The sequence below is a fragment of the Chelonoidis abingdonii genome, chromosome 8 (genome assembly GCF_003597395.2).
Source record: "Chelonoidis abingdonii isolate Lonesome George chromosome 8, CheloAbing_2.0, whole genome shotgun sequence".
In the NCBI taxonomy this organism is placed as follows: Eukaryota; Metazoa; Chordata; order Testudines; family Testudinidae; genus Chelonoidis; species Chelonoidis abingdonii.
Window position 1 is genome coordinate 56,933,776 of NC_133776.1, and position 25,278 is coordinate 56,959,053.

At 44.0% G+C, this 25,278-nt stretch overlaps 2 protein-coding genes across 9 annotated transcripts in view; one reads left to right on the forward strand and one right to left on the reverse strand.

Moving 5' to 3' along the window:
- STK25 (serine/threonine kinase 25) overlaps positions 1–10,833 on the forward strand; it is a 42,954-nt gene extending 32,121 nt beyond the window's left edge. For 3 of the 4 annotated variants that reach the window (XM_032796091.2, XM_032796101.2, XM_075068637.1), the window contains 7 exons: positions 122–279; positions 594–779; positions 1,042–1,187; positions 2,517–2,628; positions 3,072–3,143; positions 6,530–6,666; positions 9,780–10,833. In XM_032796091.2, coding sequence (XP_032651982.1) covers positions 122–279; positions 594–779; positions 1,042–1,187; positions 2,517–2,628; positions 3,072–3,143; positions 6,530–6,666; positions 9,780–9,819 — 851 coding nt within the window. In that variant the 3' untranslated portion in view covers positions 9,820–10,833. The remainder of the gene's footprint in view (positions 1–121; positions 280–593; positions 780–1,041; positions 1,188–2,516; positions 2,629–3,071; positions 3,144–6,529; positions 6,667–9,779) is intronic. The other variant, XM_032796109.2, reaches the window with a different exon arrangement.
- Positions 10,834–16,107: 5,274 nt separating this feature from the next.
- The window catches only part of FARP2 (FERM, ARH/RhoGEF and pleckstrin domain protein 2), a 204,508-nt gene continuing 195,337 nt past the window's right edge, over positions 16,108–25,278 (reverse strand). For 4 of the 5 annotated variants that reach the window (XM_075068631.1, XM_075068632.1, XM_075068629.1 and 1 more), the window contains 3 exons: positions 24,086–24,193; positions 23,048–23,199; positions 17,808–19,721 (listed from right to left, as the gene is read on the reverse strand). In XM_075068631.1, the coding sequence (XP_074924732.1) occupies positions 19,631–19,721; positions 23,048–23,199; positions 24,086–24,193 (351 nt within the window). In that variant the 3' untranslated portion in view covers positions 17,808–19,630. Of the gene's footprint in view, positions 17,557–17,807; positions 19,722–23,047; positions 23,200–24,085; positions 24,194–25,278 lie in introns of those variants that run through there. The other variant, XR_012656392.1, reaches the window with a different exon arrangement.

Below are 25,278 nucleotides of genomic sequence, written 5' to 3' on the forward strand. Positions count from 1 at the left end.
GTGGGCTGTAGCCCACGAAAGCTTATGCTCAAATAAATTTGTTAGTCTCTAAGGTGCCACAAGTACTCCTGGTCTACAGGAGTTTCAGGAACCATTTGACTTACTTTTGTTGTGTGAACAGCTGCCAATGTGCTGCTATCGGAACAAGGGGATGTGAAACTGGCTGACTTTGGTGTGGCTGGACAGCTGACAGACACCCAGATCAAGAGAAATACGTTTGTTGGGACTCCCTTCTGGATGGCACCAGAGGTTATCAAACAATCTGCCTATGACTTTAAGGTGAGTTGGTGGGGTAAAAGAAGGGCTCTTACACTTTATTGCTGCATTACTTAGGTAATACTACATACTCATGTTAACATTAGGATGAACATAAAGATTGGAGCCTTAAGAGAGTGAGCTCATCATATGAGGGATTGGGGTCGGTTGGGGGAGCCTGTGACTAAATGGCCATAAGAGACTAAATACCCCATAGACCTCAGGTGATGCTGGTCCCTTCAGTGAAGTGAATGTTGCATGAACCTTCTGCTAGCTGCCAAGTGCATAGCATGACACTTCTCACTCCTCTGAAGTCACTCTTCTCATTCCTCTCTCAGGCAGATATCTGGTCCCTTGGAATCACAGCCATTGAACTTGCAAAGGGAGAGCCCCCGAACTCTGACCTGCATCCTATGAGGGTGCTCTTTCTGATCCCCAAAAACAACCCTCCAACACTGGAGGGACATCACAGCAAGCCCTTCAAAGAATTTGTAGAAGCCTGTCTCAACAAAGACCCTAGATTTGTAAGTATAATTTCCTTCCTCTCGCTGCAGATAGAATGGAATGTCTGGGACATAGAACTCCAGAGTCCAAGGTGCCTAGAAATCCTCAGCAGAAAGGCGTGTTAGTGCTATGGTCTTGGAGAGAAATTAGTAGGCAGGTTGCAAAATGAAAAAGCAGGCATGGCAGAAATAAAAGACAAAGCTTTTGGGTGTTAGTCGCGGCTCTTGCAGATCTTGGCTACTGCTAGGTTTAGCACACTCTCTGTTTCCTGATTTGCCACAGAGGCCAACTGCTAAAGAGTTGCTAAAGCACAAGTTCATCACACGCTATACCAAGAAAACCTCATTCCTCATGGAGCTGATTGACCGATTCAAGCGCTGGAAGTCAGAGGGCCATGGAGAGGACTCCAGCTCTGGTGATTCTGACATGTGCGTATGCCACTTGCCTTGGTGCTTGCCTCCATATCCTGCTGTGGCCTATCCTCCCAAATCCTATTCACTACCACTTCAGAGCACAGAGTCCCAATTAAGTGGGGAAGAGAGAGGGAGGGTCCCTGAGCCAGGTTGATGTGACTGTTCCCCATCTTCTTCTGGATAGTGAACATCTGATAGATGTTCAAGCCCTGGTTAGGGGAGAAAAATATAGATGTCTGAGTAAATAGTATTGCTGTTCTCTTTGCATTTGGTCCCTCATGCTACTGTGGAGCCTTTGCTCAGTTTTGGATCAATGTAGGTGAGGAGCCAAAAGTATTGGCTGGAGACAGGAAATGTTTTATGAGCCAAGTACTATAGGACTTACGCATTTTGGGACCTGGATCTAAGGCTAGTGGGTTAACCCACTGTTCCACCCCATAGAGCACTCTATGAAGTGTCTTCTGCCTTCTTTATCTCTAACAGGCATTCAGCTAAATACACAACCTGGCTTCAGAGGAGCCTTCATGGAGGATAGGTCCATCAATGGCTATTAGACAGGATGGGTAGGGATGGTGTCCCTAGCCTCTGTTTGCCAGAAGCTGGGAATGGGTGACAGGGGATGGATCACTTGATGATTACCTGTTCTGTTCATTCCCTCTGGGGCACCTGGCACTGGCCACTGTTGGAAGACAGGATACTGGGCTAGATGGACCTTTGTTCTGATCCAGTATGGCCGTTCTTATGTTCAGAGTATGTAGCTCTGAGACCATATTGCAGTAGCTGGATGTGGTCCTGCTACCTGTAGTCAAACTGGTATAAGGACGTCAAGATGCTTAACAGTGACAAGTGGATTTTTATTTTTTGGAATGGCCAATTTCAGACCCCTTAAAGGGGCCTGACTCTTCTGAATTGGGTGGTTAGAACTTAATGAAAATCAAACCCTATTAGTGCCTCAAACTGGGCATCTAGAATTGCTAGTTACTCTTGAATCTTTACCATAGATATCTGTCAGACCAGATTTATTAGAATTGAAATGGTAGTTATCCTGGCTCTATGCGATGAGCTGTTTGGACCAGAGAGTCTGATAATCTGAAGGTGTTTCAGTTTGGATCAAATCAGATTTTCTAGACTGACTTGAATTAAATTTCCCCAGTGCACCTAGAGTGGCAGCTGTTGTTCTGCCCCCTCGCAAAATTCCCAAAGCCCTGGTGTGAAAGGGTAATTATGCCTGGCTGTAATGCATCATCTGGGAGCATAAGGGCTCAGAAATGGAAAGGTTCATGTCCTGTGCGTGTGATATATTGCGCAGGCTCTATGTCTAACTCCTCCTCCTTCTGTTTCTAGTGATGGAGATACAGAAGATGGAGACCAGGGTCCAATCTGGACGTTCCCACCAACTATTCGACCCAGTTCCCTTAAACTGCACAAAGGAATAGCTCTCCATGGCTCTCAGAAGGTCAGTCTGCTGACCTTGTCATCAAAAAACAGAGTGACCAGGAAATGAGTGGGGCCTAGGAGCAGGGAAAGCTCCCTTTCCAGTGCACTCGTATGACATTCTCTGTCCTTAACTTTCTAATATTGCCTCCAGCCTGGCACCTGAGCATGGTGTGGGCAGCATTATAGGGCTGCTTCCATGCCCCCAGGATGCTGACAGTTAATGCTCATTCTCTGAGGACAGGAGTAGGAGTCACTCCAGTAGGAGTCAGCACTAGCCTTTCTACCCAACCAGTCTCATTCCACCAGTTGTATAGAAGAGTAGCTAATGTTGATCTCTGGTAGGAGATGTGTTTCAGACACGGGGGAAGTGGCAGACTGAAGCACCTTTGTGGGCTGGGGTGTGCCCTTCCGTGGGTATGTTTGCTACATGAATTCATCATCTCTCCATGTTTTGCTTTCCAGTCTGCTGAGCCCATCAAGCGGCAGCCCCGATCACAGTGTCTCTCCACGCTTGTCTACCCAGTCTTCGGGGAGGTGCGAAGGCCGTTTTCTTCATTTACAATGGCTGCAGGTGAAGGGGAAGCAGCTGGGTGGCTGTTTGAGATCTGTAAATGGCAGGGATTCTTGAGGATGAAGAGGAGCAGGGTGCCTGGCAGGGCCAGAGGGTTGTGAAACATCTCTTAGTTCAGAAAAGCCAACTCTGTATGTACTGCTTAAGAGCTGTCCCATAAATACCTATCCTGCCTAAACCTACCCTGGGCAGGAGTACAGTGCTGCCTACAGTTTCTTGCCCTTGTTTTTTCAGCTCTTCCTTCTTCTATGTGAGCCTCTTGAGCCCAGGTTACGGAATACCTGCCCTTCTCTCTGCATCATCCTCTCTGATTGCCTGGTAGCCTGGCCTTCCTCAAGTCCCTCTCCCAGTACAGCTTCCCTCACATTCTAGTGCTAGGAGAACGCCTGATTTCAGCAGCCACCTCACCTGTGTGAGGCTAGGACATGTCCTGCTTGGGCAGAGCAGGAATCAGGGTTTGCCAACACTGGGCAACTTTATTTATTTGTTACTCTGTTTAAATCCCCTGCCTAATGCCATCTGCACCCACTCTGTCTTCCCTGCTATGTGCTGCTGCCCACAGCAGGTCACCAAAATGGCATTTTTTGAGAGAGGTTAGATCTAGAATTGGACTTCTGAGAGTTCTAGACCTTCTTTGCATCTGTCCCAAGTTTTGTCCTAGTTCTTTAATAGCTGGGCTGGGCTGGGCTGTGATTAGCAGAGGAAGTGCTAAGGAATTAGCCACCATGCAAGCGATGGAATAGGGGGAGGTGCAGAGGACCTGAAGTAACTGGAAAACATAAACTTGTCCTAATTGCTGCAATGTTGGTGCCTTTTAGAGCTGCTATTATGTGATTAACGTTATGCACGTAACTGGTGTGGGACAGGAGAGGCTCCTGTGCTTCTATGGCCCCCCATAATATCTTAGCACTGCGAAATCCCAGTGAGAGTCGCACCCTTCAGCAAGTGCTTTCAGATTCAGATGTCTGAAGGCAGGCATCTGAGTGAAAGTGGCCTGATTTTCAGGGGTGCTGAGCACCAACAATTCCCGTTGGCTTCTGTAGGAGAGGGTTCTTCAGGCATCCACACCTGAAAATAATGTCCCCAAAGCCTCTAGACCAGTGTCAAGTAGACTTGCCTCAAAAAGCAGGCTGCCTGTCACAGCTTCCATCCCTATGTGACTGAGATAAAGCCTCGGGCTGGGGGCACTGATAAGTGTGTTTGAATAGATTGTTTTATTTCTTACTCTGGTGGAAAAGCCCTCTAGAACCTAACAGGGATGAGTCAGTGTGATTCTGCAGACTATAAAATTTAAGGACCTACAGCCTTGCGAGGTTTTTTTTAATTAGCCTATAGAAAGGTCTCTAATAAATTTCATAGAAGAATCACACTGTCTTCAACCCTGTTAAGTTCCAGAAGGCTCTTCCATTTGGCTTGCGTTTTATAGGGTAACTTTTAGAACACATTTACAAAATGCACAAAATATTTAAGGCACTTTCGCGTCCTTAGCTTGAAAAACCAAACTAGCTCCCATCACAGACCACTGAACAAGGTGGGTGATGTAATATCTCTATTGGACCAACTTCTGCTGGTGAAAGAAACAAGCTTTTGAGCTACATGGAGCTCTATATGGGTCTGACTGAACAGTTAGTCATTAGATGTTAGTAGCTTGTGGGTTTTCTACCCACTTGGGCATGTGCTTAGCAAAGGAAAGGCTTCATATCCCACTGTCCTTCCCCTGAGACCCTGCACTTCAGTTCTTTCAAGTGGAGGCGAAAGTAGATCCTTGGGTGAGATTGTGAATGACTTTTCAGTCCAGCAGTTCTCAGTGCACTGAGTGCTGCTTGTCTGTCATTCCCCAACGTTAGTTGCTGCATATAAATAAATAGTGAAGTATGTGGGTTGCTGTGACAGCTGAGGCTTTTTGTGTGTGTGAAATGGCAGTTCACTCATTGAGGTAAGGCAGATGTGTCTTGTTAAAGAAAGTTAGTTTTCCTCCAGCAGGGGGACTGTGAGCACAGAAATGGTCCAAGCCTCAGATTAGCATTAAGATTTGCCTTGTTCTGCTTTCTGCCTTTGTGAGAGGGGACGTGAACTCAAAGAATTAGGTTGATCCTACGATTATATGCAAGGAAATATGAGGACAAGTTAAAGCCACTTAATCAGCATAGTCGAGATGAAGGTAGTTAAGGTTTTTAACTGACCTGGATGGTGGTTACTTGGCATAGATATTGCAGTGTCAAGAGGAACTTCTGCTTTCAGCTTTGCTTTTTGTTTAGTGGAAAATACTATGGGAAAGGCACAGAGTTCAAGCTGATTGTGCAGGGTACTCTTGCAGGCTGGACTTGGAGAAAGTTACCCAAATGAAGGGGGAAAGAGGCTGCAGCAGACAAGCTATTCAGGACCTGGAAAATCTGTTATGTCATAAGCAGCGAATAGGTTGTCCTGTTCTGTCTTGATATAGCAATGCTGCTTGGCCTGGAGTTTCCTAATGCTGAATGTTCTGCTCTTGTTTACTTTAAATAAATGACTGCACCATGTAACTTGCATGAGCTAATGAAAGACCGAACAAAGAGTTCTCAGGTAAGATAAAATTCTCCTCTATGCTGAGGCTAGGACAAGGCCTGTGCTCCACTCTTGAGCATTTAAATGGCACACTGGCCTTATGTCAATGCTCTGCATGGGGGAATCTCCCCTTTTCAGGATTATGCTAGATTGAGGGATCGACTAGCTCAAGGTCTGAATCTTGTCAGCAATTCTCCTTCCACCTCTAGGTAATTAGTTCAAAACAAACCCAGGTTGTTACGGGGAGTGTTCTGTGACCTCAATCCAGTATCCATTCCTCACAAAATCCATCACCATACGTGGCATCTGTCTAGTAGCCCCTGCAGAGATCAGTGAGTGAGCATGGACAATGAACTGTCCTCCATTCTAGAGGTAGCCACACTGAGGCAGGTTGGCAGTGTGGTGTAGAGAAGCTTGCACTGCTATGTGGTTCCTGGTCTTTGGACTTCAGGGCTGTCAGTCCAGAGCACTTAATTTGTGTGTGGGAAAACTTGGCAGGGTGTTTGCTTTGTTAAAGGCTTGGCTGTGACTGTCTCACTATGTGAGGTGGGAAGCTAAGTAGCACCTGGAGGAGTGTGTTCAGAAAGTGTGTGAAAACTCACTTTGCTTGGTCTGCCCTTATTCCTATGCAGAGAGGAGAAAGCCCTGGGGTGCGAGGCTTGTAGGAACCTACATGTTAGTTGCCTAGGTCCCCCAACAAAACCACATTGAAAAGGAAGACTCCTTAATATTCATTCTATGCTGATCTGCTTGGTGAATGCTTTCAGATGTCACAAGCTGTTAACAGTGTGTTTCTGGCTTGCAGCTCAAAGATAAGCACAAGCAGACTGGAGGGAATGTGGGAGCTATGGAGGAGCTGGAGAATGCCTTTAGCTTGGCTGAGGAGTCCTGCCCAGGCATTTCTGACAAACTGATAGCACACATGGTGGAGCGGGTACAAAGGTAAAAACACTCTCTGACATGTAGGATGGGGATTAGGGGCATGCGTTGAAAATTCAGTGGTTCAGATGTGTTATGGTAAAATCACAGGGCAAATATGGATTTGTCATTCAAGAGCCAAAAATCCAAGAAGCGTGTGTGTTGACTGAAGCAAACCTTGAGGTGTCTACGACACTACTTTGAATCATTCTCCATTATGATGCACTGTCATGCTGAATATAGTTGTGCAGAGCATACGGCTGGTGCCCTGAGCATCAAGCGATACTTTCAGCTCTGATGCATGATGTGTCATGGGTTGTTACTAGCCCAGCTAATGTGACTGTGTATCATTCATTTATACTCCAGAGGATTACCATCCTCTCAAAATCTGTTTTCAAGAACTGTTAGCTTTCACGGCTAACATGTGTTTGAGCGCCAACTGTAGCTATGGATGGAGTGTAGTTGTAGTCGTGTTGGTCTGAGGAGATTAGAGTTGAGCTATGTCAGTTTCAGAGGAATGTAGGGAAGGGGATGCACCTTGTCTTGGTTTTACATAAACCATGGCAGCTGAAGGGGAATAAGACAAAAGTAACAAGCAGTGGAAACAGAAGATATTCTGTATGTATTTGGATGTTCTGTTGTATTTGCAAGGATTTAAAACTGCTTGTAGTATTTTGGCTGTATCGCTGAGTATTTTTATCTTTTGATCTGCTTATACACAAAGAAATGTTCAATTACATATCACATTTCTTAAAACTCTGCTAGATTTTTTAAGTAGAACTCCATAAGCAGATGAAGTGTAACTTCCTTCATGGCATTTTGAAGCTGTGATAACTTTGGAGGCTCTGCCATTGGCAAAAAAATGAGTGCTGATTTTGCTTTCCATTAATATTGTGAGCCAAGAAACGAATCCCCTGCATCCTCCTAAATAATGACACAACATATGCTTGATTTCTTTGACTCTTTAGGTAAAGAATAGCTATGGGGTTGTCTCCCTTCTTTTCATAGTCCTATAAACCTTTGAATGTATTCTTCGAAAAGTAAGCCCAGACAAAGATTCTTTCTCCTGTTAGGATGTAGATGCCATGCTGTTTTCTTTCAGGCTTGTTAGCTTTGTTTACCTTACATGTTAATGTACTAGCATTGTATCTGCCTGACCACCAGGCTGATCAGCCAAGTAAACACCCATTCTTTTGTCTAGGGTAAACTGGGCTTATGCATTGCTTGCCAAACACATTTGAAGAACATAGTTATAAATACGTGCTAGAATTAACTCTTTGTACATAAGTCTAGTGAGTATGTCAGGCCTGACAGGAATTGCTGACACAGAATAATGAACCACCAGGGTGTCTGTGTGTCTCGAGAGAAATGTAAGAGGAACTAAATAAGAATAGTTTTAAAACGTGACAGGTTGTCTTTTTTGCTTGTGCCATTTCCTTTAATATATAGACATGGTTCTTTTTTGCATTTTTTAAATTTGGGAATCGTAATATCAGTTCTTGAGGGCTGAGAAAATAAAAGCTTAAGCTGTCTCTCGTGATCATGCTGCTAGTTCCTGCTTTTTGCTGACAGATTGAAGTTGAAATGAATTCTAACTGAGAGAGAGAGAACCCTTGATGTCCTTTACTTATAAACTTTAATTGATTTAATAGGTAAAGGTGAAGCAAAAAAGTAATAGGGTTTCAGGTTCTTAAAACCTATTATTATATTGTGTTATGCAGGTCAGGTTAGTTATCAGTGCTGCCCAAGCCATAGAGTTTAACCCAGTGATGCCTATAGCAAGCCCATTATACACCTGAGCCAGAAAATATCTTTTACAAAGTCACAAATTTTTCAGTCTGTCTCAACTGCCAGACAAGCCAACTGGCTGCACTACTGCGATCTAGAATGAAGTCAAAGGGATTCTTTCTAGCAGCAGCCTAGGTGTGGTAGGACTGGGCTGTATATGAACCAAGAAATGTCATCACTTTTGAATACTGATTAATTTCCTAGAGGCTAGGAGAACTTCCTGGAGCTAAGTTGTGACACTCCCACGCCACTTAAGCATTACCCTTGCAATTGGGTAATGTTCTGAGTTGCTTCAAACCACATGGCAGAAAATGCTCTCCTGTACTGTTATCTAATCATCCCCTTTCTCAAGGGCTTTGTGTCACAGACTCACAGATCGTGCCCACACTTGGCCCTGTGCGGTCCGTGGGGGGTGCCCCTTTCAGTGAGACAGCCCTTCTTGGGGGTCCACTCTTTCTCGGGGTCAGGCCCCTCCACCTCCTGGAGCTGCACCTCTCTGAGCCTTAGCACCTCTGTCTCTGCCGTGGGCCCCCTCGGAGAGACCATGCACTCTAGACCCCCGGGCCTCTTCACCCTCAAAGGTGCTGATGCAACCCTGTTCTCTATATCAGAGTGGACTCTCAGCCAGCGGAAAACAGGAGGGTTCTTGAGAGGTTGACACAGCCACAGGAAACTCTCAGGGCCTCAGGCCTGGCCTCTTCACAATAACAGCACTCTCAGTCTCCCTGCATCCAGGTGGGCTCTGCCTGCTTCCCCTCGCCAGCCGAGCCCCCCTGCTTCCCCGCTGGTCTCTGATACCCCGACCTCAGCCCTGCCTCAGTCCATTGTCTTCTCTCCAGGTACACAGGGTTGTAAACAGGAAGGCCTGAGTCCCCTTTCCTCGCAGCTCTCCTCTGGCTGGAACCGGCTGGTCAGGTCACCGAGGTCCTCTCTCTGCAGCCCATTGTCCTCCCACTGGCCAGAACTGGTTGTGTCTCCTGGGCTGGGGTCCTGAGTCCCTCTCGGGTCCTCTGTAACAACAAACTCCCTCTCTCCTCACCTCGTTAAACCAGTAACACCCAGGTCATTGAGTCCCACCCCCTGTGCATGCAAACCCTGGAAAAGACAGAAAACCCCAGGAAAACCCCCACTTCATCACACTTTGCTGTTATTTTTTGCCTAGCTAGACAACTCCCATTGCTTTGTCAGTCTATCAAATAAAACTCCAGGGTGTGCAGTGTGCCTCTTCTATCATTGTCCATCATAGTCTCTGGTGGGTGTGGGGGGTTCTAACCCCCTAGTGTGTCATTCAAATGGACGAGTGCAGCCAAAGTCACTTGTCTGTCCTTTTTTCCCCCCTTTCTCCCCAGGTTTTCACACAGCCGGAACCACCTGACTTCAGCCCGCTGACCAGTACAGTTGTTGCTGCTCTTTACGGGGAAGGGAGGATTTTCCCAACTTCATAAGACCTACATCTCTAATCCAGACCACTATCATCTGCTGTTGGATGTAATATTGTGACTCCAGGACATTTCAGAGCCTTCATCTATACATGTTTCCATGACAACCAAGGGTGGGGTTCACAATGCAAGTACAATTTAGACCTTTTGCAGAGCCCAAGGGAGGGGCGGTCTAATTGTTTTTACACTGTTCTCAATGGAGTTTTTAATTGTTCTCCCTGTGGACGTATCCATTTTTATTTGATTCAGAGCTTGTTAAAAGGTGGAGCAAGAAGGAAGTTCTCCTGTACTCAGATGTTTCAGAAGGGAGGTATGATGGGTTCAGCCTTCTCTCCCCACAAGGAAGTGTAGGTGAGTGGTAATGCACAAGGAGTAGAGGTGGCTCCAGGCTTTCCATACACTACAGCATTCTAGTGGAGTCAAAGTGGCACTCTGGCCCCACAAGATTTTTTCAACTCCTTCATACACTAGTGGAACACAGGCTTTAACTAGTAGCAGTGAAAGTAGGTTTGCTGCTGTCCTCCTACTCTTCATTCAAGAGTAGCTGCGTTGTTTTGTCACTTTCACAGGATGGGTTTGCTGACTGTTCTGCCAGCAGTTCTGGGGATGTCACTCTTTGAACAGGCCTTACTTTACTTAAGCTACACTAGAGCAAAGTTTGCCTCACTTCCACAGAGCAGCAGTGACAAGGCAGCTGCGTTTGGTCTAAAACTCTCTTATATGGGGTTGCTTATGCTTCCTGCTGCTTCTGACCAGCAGACATACCAGGTGCGTTGGCTTGTGGCAGATTGAATGCTGTGACTATCCTATGGTGAGCCAGACTAAACACTAAGATTAAAGTGCATTAGAAAAGGGACCTTTGTCATGCAAAGATGTTTAAAAGGTGAGTCTGAAATTCTTTACAATGATTTTCAATTGAAGAAAATTCAGCTTTTTCTTTACCTGTTAAATGGCTGATATCATTGCTCCTTGGTGACTATATCCCAAATGCGGTGCTTGGGATACCAAAGTCAATTTCTCCCCTACTTTACTCTCATGAACCATTTCTTAAAACTGTGCTCTAAACAACTTGAAGCCAACACAGTCTCAGCCAGAAGTACAATCCACATAATGAGCTGCATCTCTCATTATCGATGTATTAGCTGCCCTTCAGTAAAGCAGACACTTTGGTCATTCAAGGTATTCCTATGGAGCAACTTCACCTAGTTTTGCTTTCTTGACAATGCAAATTTAGCCAGGAATTTCAGTTCTCCACTTTGTCATAGATTTGTATACAAGATACTCCAAGGATCTGGAAGGAAACCAGGCTTCTAAAGAGACAGGATTGAAATTTTGAAAGCTGGGTGCCTAAAGCTAAGCAGCTAAATCTTACGTTCACATAAGTGATGTGACTTCAGGTAGCTCTTACAGCTTCCCTAGAAGCCAATGGGAGCTGCAGCTGCTCAGTGCCTCTAAAAGTTAGACCACTTAACTAATAGGTAAATGTGGATTGTGCTTCTGAAACCTGCACAGCTGAAGGTAGGAATGTTGGGCCTGGAGTCTCTACAAAGAGAACACATGAGCCCCACCACTTAGTCTTATGCTAAAGTGAACTGCAAACAATCTTTACTGCTCCTCTATGATGTATAAATACAGGCTCTGTGTGTTAACAGCACTGCTTATCTTTGTAGAAAATAGCTGCTATCATCTCTTGCTAGAGCTCACTTGTGGAGCAGAGTTTATTTTATGTGCTGAGGTAGCCATGGAGCCTGTATTTATGCACAATGACAAGTAAAGGGAACACTCAGCCGGGCAAAAGGGAAAGTCTCCTGCTGCTTTTAACTTTATTCTGTTCATGATGGTAGCATATTGTTAATAAGGTACCTTGTATTATCTTTACTCATGACACTGAAGTGCATGTGAAGGATGATTTTTAAGGAAACAATCCCCATAAATTTCCTCCAATATTCTAAGCAACATGGTGTGAGTTTTTAAAAGAGCACGGAAAGTAGTGGTTATTATAGCTTTGTTACACAGAATGCAAAGACTCTAGAGCTTTAACAAACATCACAGACCTTTCATAAACTGAGTGGACTTCTGCTGATGTATGAGTGTATCCTCCCTGCCCTCAGCACCATGGAGCCAGAGGGGAGTTGAAAATTACAGGCCAAGCTCTCACCTAACACCCTTTTAGGGAAGGAAATACTTCCTCTATTCCCTTGAAGTTGCTTTAGTGATCTTTAAGTTGCAGGAATGTTGGTCCACAGCTGCAACATACGATGACTTCAGCAGTGAAAAAGTGATGGTCTAGAACATCACTGAGGGTGACTGTATGGCAGAGAAAGCTGCCTGAACCTGATGTCTAGCCTGTTTCTAAAGCAGCTGTCAGCTTATTTTTCCCCCTTCCTGCTCTAACGCTGCTGCTGTGGTAGTGGATTAAGGGCTAAGTATTTTCTACTCTAGTAACAGTTTACTGAATTCTAAGCAGGAGAAAAGCAGAATCTGGTTCTCAGCAAGTGGACAGTGATTGATACAATCAATCAGGTCAGTCCAACACCAGTTTAAAAAACAGATGCAATACCTTTTATTCAAAGGGAAATAAAATAGGACAGCATGTTTACTCCAATAACATCAACACTTTTGAATACTGTTACATTGTCCACCATACTAGCAATAGCAGAGGCTTGATATGGGTGGTGACAGAGATACAGCTAGGAAGGTAGTTTCTGTGAAATAGGGTAGGTACTCTTTCTAAGCTAGGCTTACAGCCAGCTAAACTAGCAGGGTGGAAAGTGCATTCTCTCTGACACTTCCTCTACTTTTGGATCCTGTTTGAAATGTTAACAGATGTTCACAGCTAAATGATGGGGTGTCTTCTCTCAGCTGCATGAGGCATAGTGAGAGTAGTTGTCCCCTTGGAGCGGTGGGGTGGCACTGCACAGACAACACACATATGCCTACAACATGGGCCAAAAGGAGGGACCTTGTAATCCAGCATGTGCTGAAAATACTTAAGCAAATGGTCAGACCAGTGTAGCAGCACAACATGAAACAAACAGAAGACACACATGAAATTATCTAGACTGCTAGGAAGTGAACAACATTTAAATCAGCTAAGGAAATTAACATCCTGCACAATGAGGCTACAGGAGCAGGTATTTTTATTTTCTTTCAAAGAGCAGCTAAAGAAATAGTCCCTGTTGTATTTGCTTATGTGTTAGAATGAAACTAACAAATCAGGACTGAGTTTGTTGTGGTTTTCTGAACTGAAGCAGTTAAACTATACTGAGTTGAAGACTTTGTTTATAGTGGAACAAGAGGACATCTGTGTTAAGCAATCCAGTAAATGTTAGTAACATGTTTAAGAGTCTACAGGATTACAGATCATGCTAATATTATCTTGGATGTTTGCCAATAGGTGACAGCCAACAGGATCCTGATAGATAAGTACTTCCAGTATACTCCTGTCTCACTCTCACTATTACAGAGGGACTGTCCCTGCTCTGTGTAAAAGTATATAGAACACATTCTTTTCTTCATTCTCTTTCCAACTCTTCTGTTGGGCTGTCACTTTTCTTCCATTAGCTTTTATGCCTATTGCCTTCCTTTGCATAGCCTCCTTATCAAGCAATTTGGGACAAAGTTTCACCTATGAAAGTTACAAAGGGCTGTCCAGCCTCCCCTATGTGTTGTGGCCACATGCCTGGCCTTTTAATTGCATACACACCATTTATGATCTGTGCTTCCTCCAAGGAACAAATTCTATCATCATTTTTTCTCTATTCACTTTAATGGCTATTGCTTTTTTCCTCCAGTGATGGGAGAACATTTCATCCACTTTCTGATCACTTGGTGCCAGGGTGGTGCTCCATGAGAGCTGCAACCCTCCAGTTCTAGGGAAGGCTCTGCCTCTCCAGCAGCTGAGACCAGAGCCATTGCAGACCTGCCCTGCATGCAGGGCAGAAGTCAGCAAATATCAACTCTCAAAACCCTCTTACCATAATAGATAACAAGGATGGTCCAATGATTAGGCAGCTACCCTGGAAATCAGGAGGCAGATTCAACTCACTGCCCAGCCAGACACCCCTTGTGTGGCCTCAGCCAAGTCACTTAACCTCTCTGGCGCTCAGTTTCCTGTCTGTAAAATAAGAACAAGAGCACTGCCCTGCCAAACAGAGGTGTTGTGAGGGTAAATACATCTGATTGTGAGACACCAAGATACTGTGGTAATGGGGATCATATAAGTAGCCAAGACAGAAAAATGACACCCTGAAGCATTCTTTATGTAGAAAATTCATCAGAATTCCTCATTAGATATTTAATTAATAACTTTTCCAGAGCTGCTGAAAGCTGCGACCTACCATTGACTTTAAGCACTGTGCCCCACAATATGGGATATTTAAAAGCAAATGTGTGTCAAGTCTCCCTGAAAGGAGAACTCTAAATGAAAAGCCAGGAGGTTACATAAACTAATAGCCATCTTGTTGCTCTCATCTGGTTGCCTGGCCTGCTATGGTTACTTTGATCTCCATTAAAAGCAGGCTTCCCACCTCACTACCTGAATCCCACCAGCAATGACTTTTTCCCTTTTATAATGGACTGGAACCATAACTTTTACACAACAGGCTCTTGGCATAGAAACACACATCCTCTTAGAACCCCTGTACTCTCCAAAATACTGGCGTAACTGTTGCCACCCACATCCCAGTCCCTGAGAGACCACATCTGTTGTAACTGACAACCAGGATAGGAGTAGAAAGTGGCTGATTCCAAATTTTTTTTTTAAGGGCTGTCAAATGATTAACAGAGATTAATCATGATTAATCTGTTAAATACATTTTCAAATACATTGATTTCAATTACAACACAGAATACAAAGTATACAGTGCTTGTTTATATTTATTACAAATATTTGCATGGTTAAAAACAAAAGAAATAGTATTTTTCAATTCTCCTAATACAAGTACTGTAGTGGAATCTCAATCATGAAAGTTGAATTTACAAATGTAGAATTATATACAAAAAAACTGCACTCAAAAACAAAATGTAGGCTCTAAAGTTTTACAAGTCCACACAGTCCTACTTCCTGTTCAGCAAATCGCACAGACCAACAAGTTTTTTTACATTTGCAGGAGATAATGGTGCCCACTTCTTGTTTACAATGCCACCTGAAAGTGAGAACAGGTGTTTGCATGGCACTGTTGTAGCCGGCGTCACAAGATATTTGTGCCAGATGCAGTAAAGATTCATATGTCGCTTCATGCTTTGCCCATCATTACAGAGGACATGCATCCATGCTGATGACAGGTTCTGCTCGATACTGATCTAAAGCAGTACAGTCTGATGCACATTCATTTTCATCATCTGAGTCAGATGCCACCAGCAGAAGGCTGATTTTCTTTTTTTTGGTGGTTCAGGTTCTGTAGTTTTCATCAGACTGTTGCTCTTTTAAGACTTCTGAAAACATGCTCCACGCCTTGTCCCTCTCAGATTTTGGAAGGCGCCTGGGTCGAGTGCTGTAGCTACTTTTAGAAATCTCACATTGGTACCTTCTTACATTTTGTCAAATCTGCAGCGAAAGTATTCTTAAAACGAACAACATATGCTGGTCATCATCTAAGATTGCCACAACATGAAATATATGGCAGAATGCAGGTAAAAAAGTAGAAGACATACAATTCTCCCCCAAAGAGTGCAGTCACAAATTAATGCATTTTTTTAATGAGCGGCGTCAGCACGGAAGAATGTCCTCTGGAATGGTGGCCAAAGCATGAAGCAACATATGAATGTTTGGCATGTAAATACCTAGGAACGCTGGCTGAAAAAGTACCATGCAAACACCTGTTCTTATTTACAATGTCACCTGAAAATGAGAAGTGGGCAGCAGTATCTCCCGTAAATGTAAACAAACTTGTTTCTCTTCATGATTGACTGAAGAAATAGGACTGAGTGGATTTGTTTGCTCAAAATTTTACACAATTTTGTTTGAGTGCAGTAATGTAACAAAAAAATCTACATTTGTAAGTTGCACTTTCATGATAAAGATTGCACCACAGTACTTGTATGGGGTGAATTGAAAAATACCATTTCTTTTGTTGATCATTTTTACAGTGCAAATATGTAATAAAATAACAATAGAAAGTGAGCACTATACACTTTGTATGCTGTGTTGTAAAGTGAAATAAAATATTTGAAAATGTAGAAAATACTTGATACATTTCAATTGGTAGTCTATTGTTTAACAGTGTGATTAAAAGTGCGATTAATCGTGATTATTTTTTTGTTAATTGCATGAGTTAACTGATTAATCCACAGCCCTAGTTTTTTTTCAAGAGCTTTTTCAAACAGTATTGCTTTTTGATCAGGTGAAATCAGAATTGCAATACTTGTCAATGCATATAACTTACTCTTCAGGACTTTCCTCTTCTAATATATAAGGTAGATGGTAGTGCACTAGGTTGCTTAAGGCTAGAAAACTTGGAAGAAACTAAATCAGAGATGGGCAACTTTCAGGTAGTAGAGGGCTAAAGAATCCTCTAACACACTTTGGTGGGCCAGGCAGTGCGATGCAGGGGTGGGAGGGACCAGGGTGAGAGAGAAAGTCCATCCTGCACTCTCTCTGCAGCAGCAGCTCCTGTCTGCTGGGGGCTGCACCAACCCCCCTGCTCTGGTCTGTTGGCTCTCACCACAGCGTGATGTGACAAATGCATCCATGCACACGCAGGGCCTTCGCCTCAGGATGTGCCACCCGCCCTCTCTTCCTGGCTCTGGCGCTGCTGGATCACCTACCCCAAGCTGGGCTGTGGTGAGCCAAATAAAATGATCCAGTGGGTCTGGTGTGGCCTCTGGACCACCAGTTGCCCATCCTTGTACTAAATCAATGAGACACTACAAGGCCCAGTCAGCATGTATGGAATATTTGAACTCACTGAGTCTTGTTGCTTTCAGAGTGGCAAACTCTGGCTCTTGAGAAAGTGAGTCAGTGCCCGGCATTGTACAGAGGTGTTGTGCAAGCTTTCTATACAGCTCTGCCAATGTAACATAATCCTCTCTGCTATTCCAGGTCCCTGTCTCTACGGAGCAGATGATCAGTAATACCAGATGATGTGAGAAAATGTTCACTTGGGGCAAAGCTGAGAAAGGCATCTAACTTACTAGTAATGGGTTTTTCAGACATACTGCCTCTGCACATCTACACTGTAGGAAGTTGCATGCCACACACACAAGCCATGGAATCATTTAAAGAAGTAAAAGCCATAGCAGATAACTGGAGCTATACAACAATGTTTTAAACCATCGCTGTAAAAGGCTCTTTGCTCTTAACAGTCTTTAACTCCTCTCTGTCTCAAAGTCTACGCAAAAGGCTATGGAGGAGAGTCAGTGTGGACACACTCAGAAAACTTCAATTACTGATAGGTAACCCTCTTTTCTCCTTCATAAAAATTGCCTCTGCAGATTCCCACTGCAAGAGATTAACAAGTAGTTGAAATCCCAAGGACGGCGGCTGGGGATTTCTCATTCAAAAGGGAAGCTCCACTCTAAACTGGTTTCACACATTCCTTTCAAACAGACCCTGGATGTTCCTAATGTGCATTACTGTTCTTGGGAAGAAGAGGCAAGCAGAGCATCATCCAGGAAAACAGATGAAGACTGCAGAAGCTCAACCACCTGTTATGGAGTCCAAAGCCTCTTCCCTCAAGCTGCAGAGCTAAGGAAAAAGAGGGTTTAATCAGCTCTGAAGGGGAGAAAAAAATCACACATGTAATTCTTTGAAGATGCCATCACATAGACTTACTACTCTGGGGTCCATAGAGATCACTGCAAAGCTCAAGAATAAGGCATTTCACCTAGAACAGGTGACTGACCACTGACTCTAAAGGACCTAATTACCCAGCTTACATGCAGACGTCACATACCTTCCCAAGAGCAGGAAAGCTTTAGCGTGAACACGGGCACACAGAGCTTTACACTGAGCAGCTGTTTACTTCCACCACCATGACATTTACACTCAGCTAGGTTACAGCAGAAATGGCTAATAAACACATTTATACATCTACAACAGTTTATTTTAAGACACTAATAAATTAAAGTACATTTAACTTACAATGGACAACCATCATGATGCACTGGTCTAGTCTCTGCTCCTTTATGGATGAAGGTGCCAAGTGACAGGTCATGAAATCTTCTACCTAGAATCCTCCCATCTGGGATCCTAGTCCTTTCCCATCCAGCACACGTCAGACTTTGAACCAACACAACCCAGTAGTCTCTCTGGGGAAACAGTTGCACATGCAAGCCTCTGCATCTCTTGTGTTCCACAGGTGGCTCTGCTTTCTTCATCTTTCTGCCATCCTCACAACACACAGCACTTTCTTATCTCTCTCTAACACCTTATTGTTTCTTCCCTGACACAAATACTTTTCTACCTGAAATAAAAATCAGCCTCTCTAAGCTATGTTACCTATCAGCAGCATTTATTACTTTCAGCTTATTACAACTTTACCAGTCCTTAGATCAGGGGCATCCATAACTTGCTCAATCAAGTGCTGCATTGCACAGCATCCAAAGGAAACAGCATATCCGCAGGAAGTGGGGCAAACTATTTTTATCTTGAATATGGTGGCACAACCCCACAGGGAGCAGGTGCCAGGATATAATGCTCCACCTTGATGCAGGTGACCATCACACCATGTTAAAGCTGAAGATGGATGCCACCTCCAGAGAGTTAAGGGCTGGGATTTTCAAACATGCTTAAGTAGCATAGGAACACAAGTATCAGTGACTTTCAATGGGGCTTATATGCCTATGTCACTTAGGCACCTTTGAAAATACCACTCAAGAGCAGCAACATATTGCACTGGAGGATGTTGTGGTTAGTTCTTTGGCCATCCCTGCCTTAAATAATGTCTCACTAGCGGAGGGTGATTAAAGGGTTTGTAAGAGGAGCCCTCCACTCGATGATGGATGCAGAGAACTCTGGAGGAATAATAAATATATCTGGTAGGCCCCTCAGCATGCAGCACAGCAGGCTCTGAGCTCTAAGGAAACCAGGTGTGTTCTCTCATACAGGTCTCCCGCTCCAAGCTGTAAAATGTGATACAGCTAAAACTAAAAGCTTCATGTTCTCCCCATTTCCCCCCATCCCCGAAAAAAAGTGAAGTTGTTGCCATGGTAATTTCCTGAAGAGCTCCGTGATTTTACAGCAGCTGTATTTTCTGTTTGAAATTAAAGTGAATTCAGGCCTTACAGCTGCATACATCTGCAGATCCCCAGTTAGTCCAAGAAGTTTGTGGCCAGCAGGTTGAAGCTACGGCAGCTGACAGTCCAGAGGTTTAGCCACACTGTCAGAAGGGAACTCCCGGGGGCCAGAAAGCCTGATATCTGCAGTTATGGACCAAGAAACACAACTGACACACCCAATCACAATGAACATGGCCATCTGTCTCCATCAGGACATGTCACTGTATACCATACAGATCCTGTAACTGGAATGCAATGCATGCACACAGCAAACCATGGGATTCCCATGGAATGGAAATTTTGCAGCTATTGTTAAGGTTCATTATCTCTCCAGTTAGCTTTGACTGTAGCAGACTTTACATCTTCTAGTCCAGTCTAACCTGATGTGACCCCAGTTCTTCACTCCCCTTGTCCATCTAACTTCCATACCAGGTGGAAACAAGCATCTCATGTTACTGCTTTATCAACCCCTCCCCCCCACACTCCTGGTTCCATCCCATCGCGCTACAGATGTCTACAGCAGAGACCCAGCTCTGTTCCCTTCAGTTTGTGCGAACATCCTTTTCATCCATGGGAATCAACAGGCTCGATCTCCCTGGAGAATTTGTGGCTCTCTTAATCACTTCCATCCACCTAGCAAGAGAGGAACAACAGAACATTTACAACATTCAAGGCCACATCCTTTGCTTACAAAACATTTCTGGGTTCAAATGTATTGGATGGGCTGTTGATCTATGGAAAATTTCCACAGTACAAGAATAGCTTGCACTCTAGTATCACGCTTTCATCCAAGGATCTTCAAATGCTTTGGGTATGTCTTCACTTTGAGCTGGGTGGTGGTGGTTGGGGGAGAGTGATTCCCAGCTTGAGGAGACCTGAGCTAGCATGCTGAATAGAGGGCATAGCCATGGTAGCATGAGTACAGGAGGCACTACCCAACCCAAGTACATGCCCATCAGTTGATAGATATGTACGCAGGTCAGCTAGCCCTTCCCATTGCTCCCCCTGCCATGGCTACATTCTATTTTTAGTGAGCTACCTCAATCAGCGCTAGCACAGGATGTCTCCTCAAGCTGGGAATCACCCCCCAAGTCAAAGTGCAAACACATACCCCGTAAAAAACACTAAGGTTTGCAAACCCCTGTGAGGTAGGCAGTCTGAACACCATTTTACTGCAGAGGTGAAGGGATCTGATCAGCACCACACAGTGTGTGTAATGTCCTTACGTTAATGAACAAACTGAGGGTAACATGTTAAAATGGTTCAGAATCTGAACACTATTTGGCAGGATCAATGTAGCCAAAGTGACAATTATGCCTTGTATATAATACACTATACCATATACACATCATCAGTAAAGTTGCTTTAAGAAGACAGACCAAATACTCTATTTTTAACCTTCTTTTGGAAAGTTAAAGTCCCACAAAGGATGTTAACTAACCTACTGCAACCTAGGAAAATATATAAAAAAGAGGGAGGTCATGTAGTTGTGGGCTTGAAGCAGATATTGGCTTGTCAACTGGATTGCGTTAGACGGAGTGTAACTCTCTTCAGGAGCCAGCAGTTTCCAGGAGTGAGGAAGTTTTATGTTTTCTTCCTTCAACACAGCAATTACCCTGATTATCAGATTCTTTCCCCTGTAGTTCTATGGGAGGACAACTGCAAACAGTTACGTGATTTCTCATCACTAACACCATGGAATTTTATTTTGAACCACTCCCTATTTCAATCAATCAAATAGATAACTGTATATTCAAGGTATGGAGAGCAGCTGGCATCAAATAACTTGCAGACATATTTGGCCCTTTGCATAATCGTTCACAGACTTACATAAGGAGTCCCTAGATCAGTGGTTCTCAAACTTTCATGTGGTGACCCCCTTTATAAATTAAAAACACTTTTTTTATATTGAACATTATAAATGCTGGAGGTGAAGCAAGGTTTGGGAGTGGAGGCGGACAGCTTGTGACCTCCCATGTAATAACCTCACAACCCCCAGTTTGAGAACCCCAGCCATAGATCTAGTTTAATTGCCTTTCTTCATTTCACTGACTCAGATTTGTTAGACAAATATCTATCCAACACTTTCAAGCCCCTCAAGTCTATTCTAAGTGTCTTAGGACTGTGAAAGGGATTAATATCTTCCATGAACAAGTTACTAAATGAAACCAGATCTTTTGTTAGATCCAAGGTCAGAGAAACCTGGGAGGATACCTCTGGAGATAACCAACATTGGAATGGAGGCCACAAGGCAATACCTAAAATATTAACTAGAGATTGTATTAGAAAAACCCAGTATGAAAAATTATACAGAGATTGTCTCTCCTGTTCCCTGGAGTAAACTGTACTGGGGTTGGGCCCTGCCTGAAAAGAAGACTGAACCCACTGTGGGTGATGCTGCCCAAGGCCAGTCTTGTTTTGGAAAGTTAGCACCATGCACCTGGTTTTGTAATCAGGCTCACTTGATTCTCTTGTATTTTTCTTAGGAAAGCTCTCTTCACTTAAGAGGTTATCCTTGGCCACTGAGAACTGTTTGAGACTGTACCTCTTTACACAATGGAAAGAAACTCTTATAAAATGGGTAAAAAATGTCCCACTCTCGCTATCATTCTGGAATTCAATACTTCTCGGAATCTGGTTACTGGGAAAACATGGCAATTAAGAGAAAAACTTTAAACCAATTATATGTGGCTTGGAGAGTTTTCTTAAACTTACTTTCTGAAAAAGTGAAGAAGATAGGGACTTGGCTGGAACTATTCCGTAACACTGTGACCCATACAATATGGGACTTGCTGACAAGAGTTTGATGCTCTCAAGTGGGGATGGGGAGACTTCTTTTTCCTTACAGGAGGTAGAAGGGAATATAGGGAGAACACAAAATAATATTGGCCCAAGAGATTATGTTCCTGCTTTCTAGAAGAAACTCCGTTTTCTGGTTCAATTGACTGGTGTATAAAGTTGCACCTAGTTCTCTTGCATATAATATAATTTAAATATGTAAGTTTTGAGTATGAATGTATTGCAGTACAATCAGCATTCAAAAAATGTCACAGGGCAAGGCAGTTGCAAAAACAGCAATAGAACGCAGAACTCCTATCTCCCAGCCGTGTGTTCTAACCTGTATACCATGCTCCCTCTCTCTTTGAAAAACAAAAAGATTTCTGCTGTACCTAAATAACCACCTCTCTCAGTGCACTGTATGTCAAAGGCTGCCTGGGCCCAGTGTGGATATACTATGGGTTATGGTGGGCAAGGTAGTGGGCACCCACGCAGAGGGTATATACCGCTACACATGCTACATTACCCAGATTCATTGGGATTTCTAGTATGTCACAGTGTAGAAGGAAGTTGGATCTCCAGCTAGGCAGAACCACCAGCCATAGGAGCCAACTCTGTTTGTGCTTCAGGACCCACCAGCAGCCAAGCTCCCCTCCCTCCCCCTCCCAGCAGCCTCCTGCCTGCTGGTGGCCCCACCAATCAACTCCTCCCCCCTCATTCCCAGAGCATCCCGCCTGCTGCGGATCAGCTGTTCCATGGCATGCAGGAGGCTCTGGGAGGGAGGGGGAGGAGGGGAGTGAGGATGGGGCATGCTTGGGGGCAGGACTGGGGGAAGGGGTAGAGTGGGGGAGGAGCTGGGGTGGGAACAGGCAGGGCAGGGTTCGGACCTTGGGGGAAGGGCCTGGGCACCCTGAGGGAAACTTGGAAGCTAGTAGCTCTGCCACCAGCTATTTCCCTCAGAAGGGAGTAGAGGTCTGAAGCAGTGACCACCGAGAAGCTTTGCAGCCATCAGGGATGGTGAGGGAAAAGATGCCCTCTTTCTAGGAACCCAGTGGATCCCCTTGGGGGTACTTGGATTGTGCACAGCAACAAGGACTGGGATCTAAAATTTCAACTCTGGACTACCCACTTGTGGCTAAAGCAAATAGACTCTGAGATGGATGTAGGAACCCTGAATTTACCTCTCAAAGGTGTACTTGCTCTCAGCCCTGAAGAAATACACATGGGACTTGAACTGCAACTTGAAGACATAATCCTTCTGAATGCCATCTGCCTCCACTGGGGTGCTGACTGTGTAGCCAAGTAGTGGGAGACTGGCCAACGGATAATCATCCTGAAACACAGCCAAACAGTGCAGTTCTTGGTGAAAGCCATCCTTTACCAGTCAGCACATGGACAGCAATTGCAGAGCATGTGTTTGATCTTCCATATTGTACAGTCAAGAATGCTTTATTTTCTCTTAGCAGGGGGTGAGAAGAGAAGCTGCCTTTCCATCTATTTTGAGACCCGTATGTTGTAAATTATGATGAAATTTTCCCCAAGCTTGCGTAGTTACTTTAATAAAATTACATGCCTCTATTCCCCTGTCTCTCACTGTCTCCTGGATTTTCCCCACTGTCTCTCTCAAATCCAGAGCACTATTCCCACAGCAAAACAAAGATTTTGTTCCCAATAACACTGTTTTCTCAAGGCAAGAAGCCCATGTAACATGAAACAGGTTTACTGGGCTAATGAGGACAGAAGGCGCAGGTAGCATTGTGGCAATATTCACTACAGAAACATGCACAAATCACTCCACTGTCACAGGAATTCCTGAGGCCTATTTCAAATCATTAGTTGTGCTAAACTTTAAAAGGAGTGGGGAAGATTGGACTGGCATCTAAACACAAAGGAAAAGGAAAGGTGTAGGTGAAAGGTTCATTAATCAACTTGACCTCGTTTAGCCACTACTTCAAGAGACTCCCATCCCTCACACTTCCCACTTAGAAAACAGGATATCCTGATTAAAGCTGCGAGAGAAAGTCCCTTAGCCTTAAGGAGCCTGACTCTATTAATTGCTGCCTGCTATTTTTCTTGCTACATGCCTTTGGAGTTAGGCAATTCAGTGCAGATGATAGATGATTGCAAAATGCATCTAGAGGACAGTAAAGAGTTATAGCTGTGTCTTCTGTCCAGTATCTCTCCCTTTGTCCCCATACTGTTCCACTACTATAGCATACCTGGTGAGTTTTGTAGAAGAACAAACAGAAGTTGGTGAAGACAACCCAGAGCTTTTGCCAGCCATTACTATTTTTGAATTTCCTCAGCAGGTACCCTGAAAGCTGATTCTAGCAATGAAGAAAAAGAAAACAAACAATGTGAGATCACTGATCACTCTCCCCAAGAACAAGACAAATGCTGCTCCTGGCACTATTCCATATGCTGACTGATGTTCCCTATTGTGGCTGCTTCTAGACAATGCAGAACAATTAAGACGGCCCTTTTCCTATGCTTTGGGAGGCTTCTAGGATGTTCCAGTTTCTGATGGAATGCCTTAGCGCATTTTTGCATTGTCAATTTCCCACCTACACAAAATGGTCTGCTTTCACATTGCAAAACAGTTTAATATGCATGGCATTTTCACCTCAACAGAAGATGACTGAAGTTGATTATGTGATTATTTACCATTTCTTACTGTATGGGTTTCTAATTCTATTATACTAATGATTTACCATCCATAGCACCTCACTAAGAAGAGAATGATCTTGAGCTCCCCAAAAATCTAGCCCTACCATTGTTGCCGTCCGCATCCTGTCTTCCTGAAACATGCTAAGAACTAATAAGCAACATCCACCAAGTCATTGCATTCAGTTTATTTGTGCGAGATCAAAAATAAAACATGAGAAGAAACAAGCAAAAAAGTATTCCTGATTGACACTGGGGTTCTGGACTAGGATATGACTACATAAAGCTGAGCTGGAGTGGACAGCATGTTGCAAGGAAGCATTAAGTTAATATACTGGTATACTGGAACCTGAGTAATAGAATAGTGGTACAGTGAGATGAGAAACAGATGTGGCTAAAACTACAAGAAGGAATTACAGCATACTAGTTTTATATCTAATGAAAAAGAAAAAAGAAAACCCAGAGTTTAGGTTGGTGTAGCATAAACTGAAAGGATATCAAGGCTATTTTTGGAAAGTGAGACAAAGAGATCAGTGGACTTCCGCACCAATCACCAAACATCACGACTTCCATTCTGAATGTGTCAGGCATTCACCCACTTGCACAATGTTTAGGGTGCAGGTGGGAGGAACTAGAATTTTTTTCTGCTTTGGACTCAGCTCAGTGTTTGAGAGATGTTTTTACCTGAATCATGCATAAGTAATCAGACAGGGATAGGCTCTGGTTCCGGTACCAGCAGACATGGGTG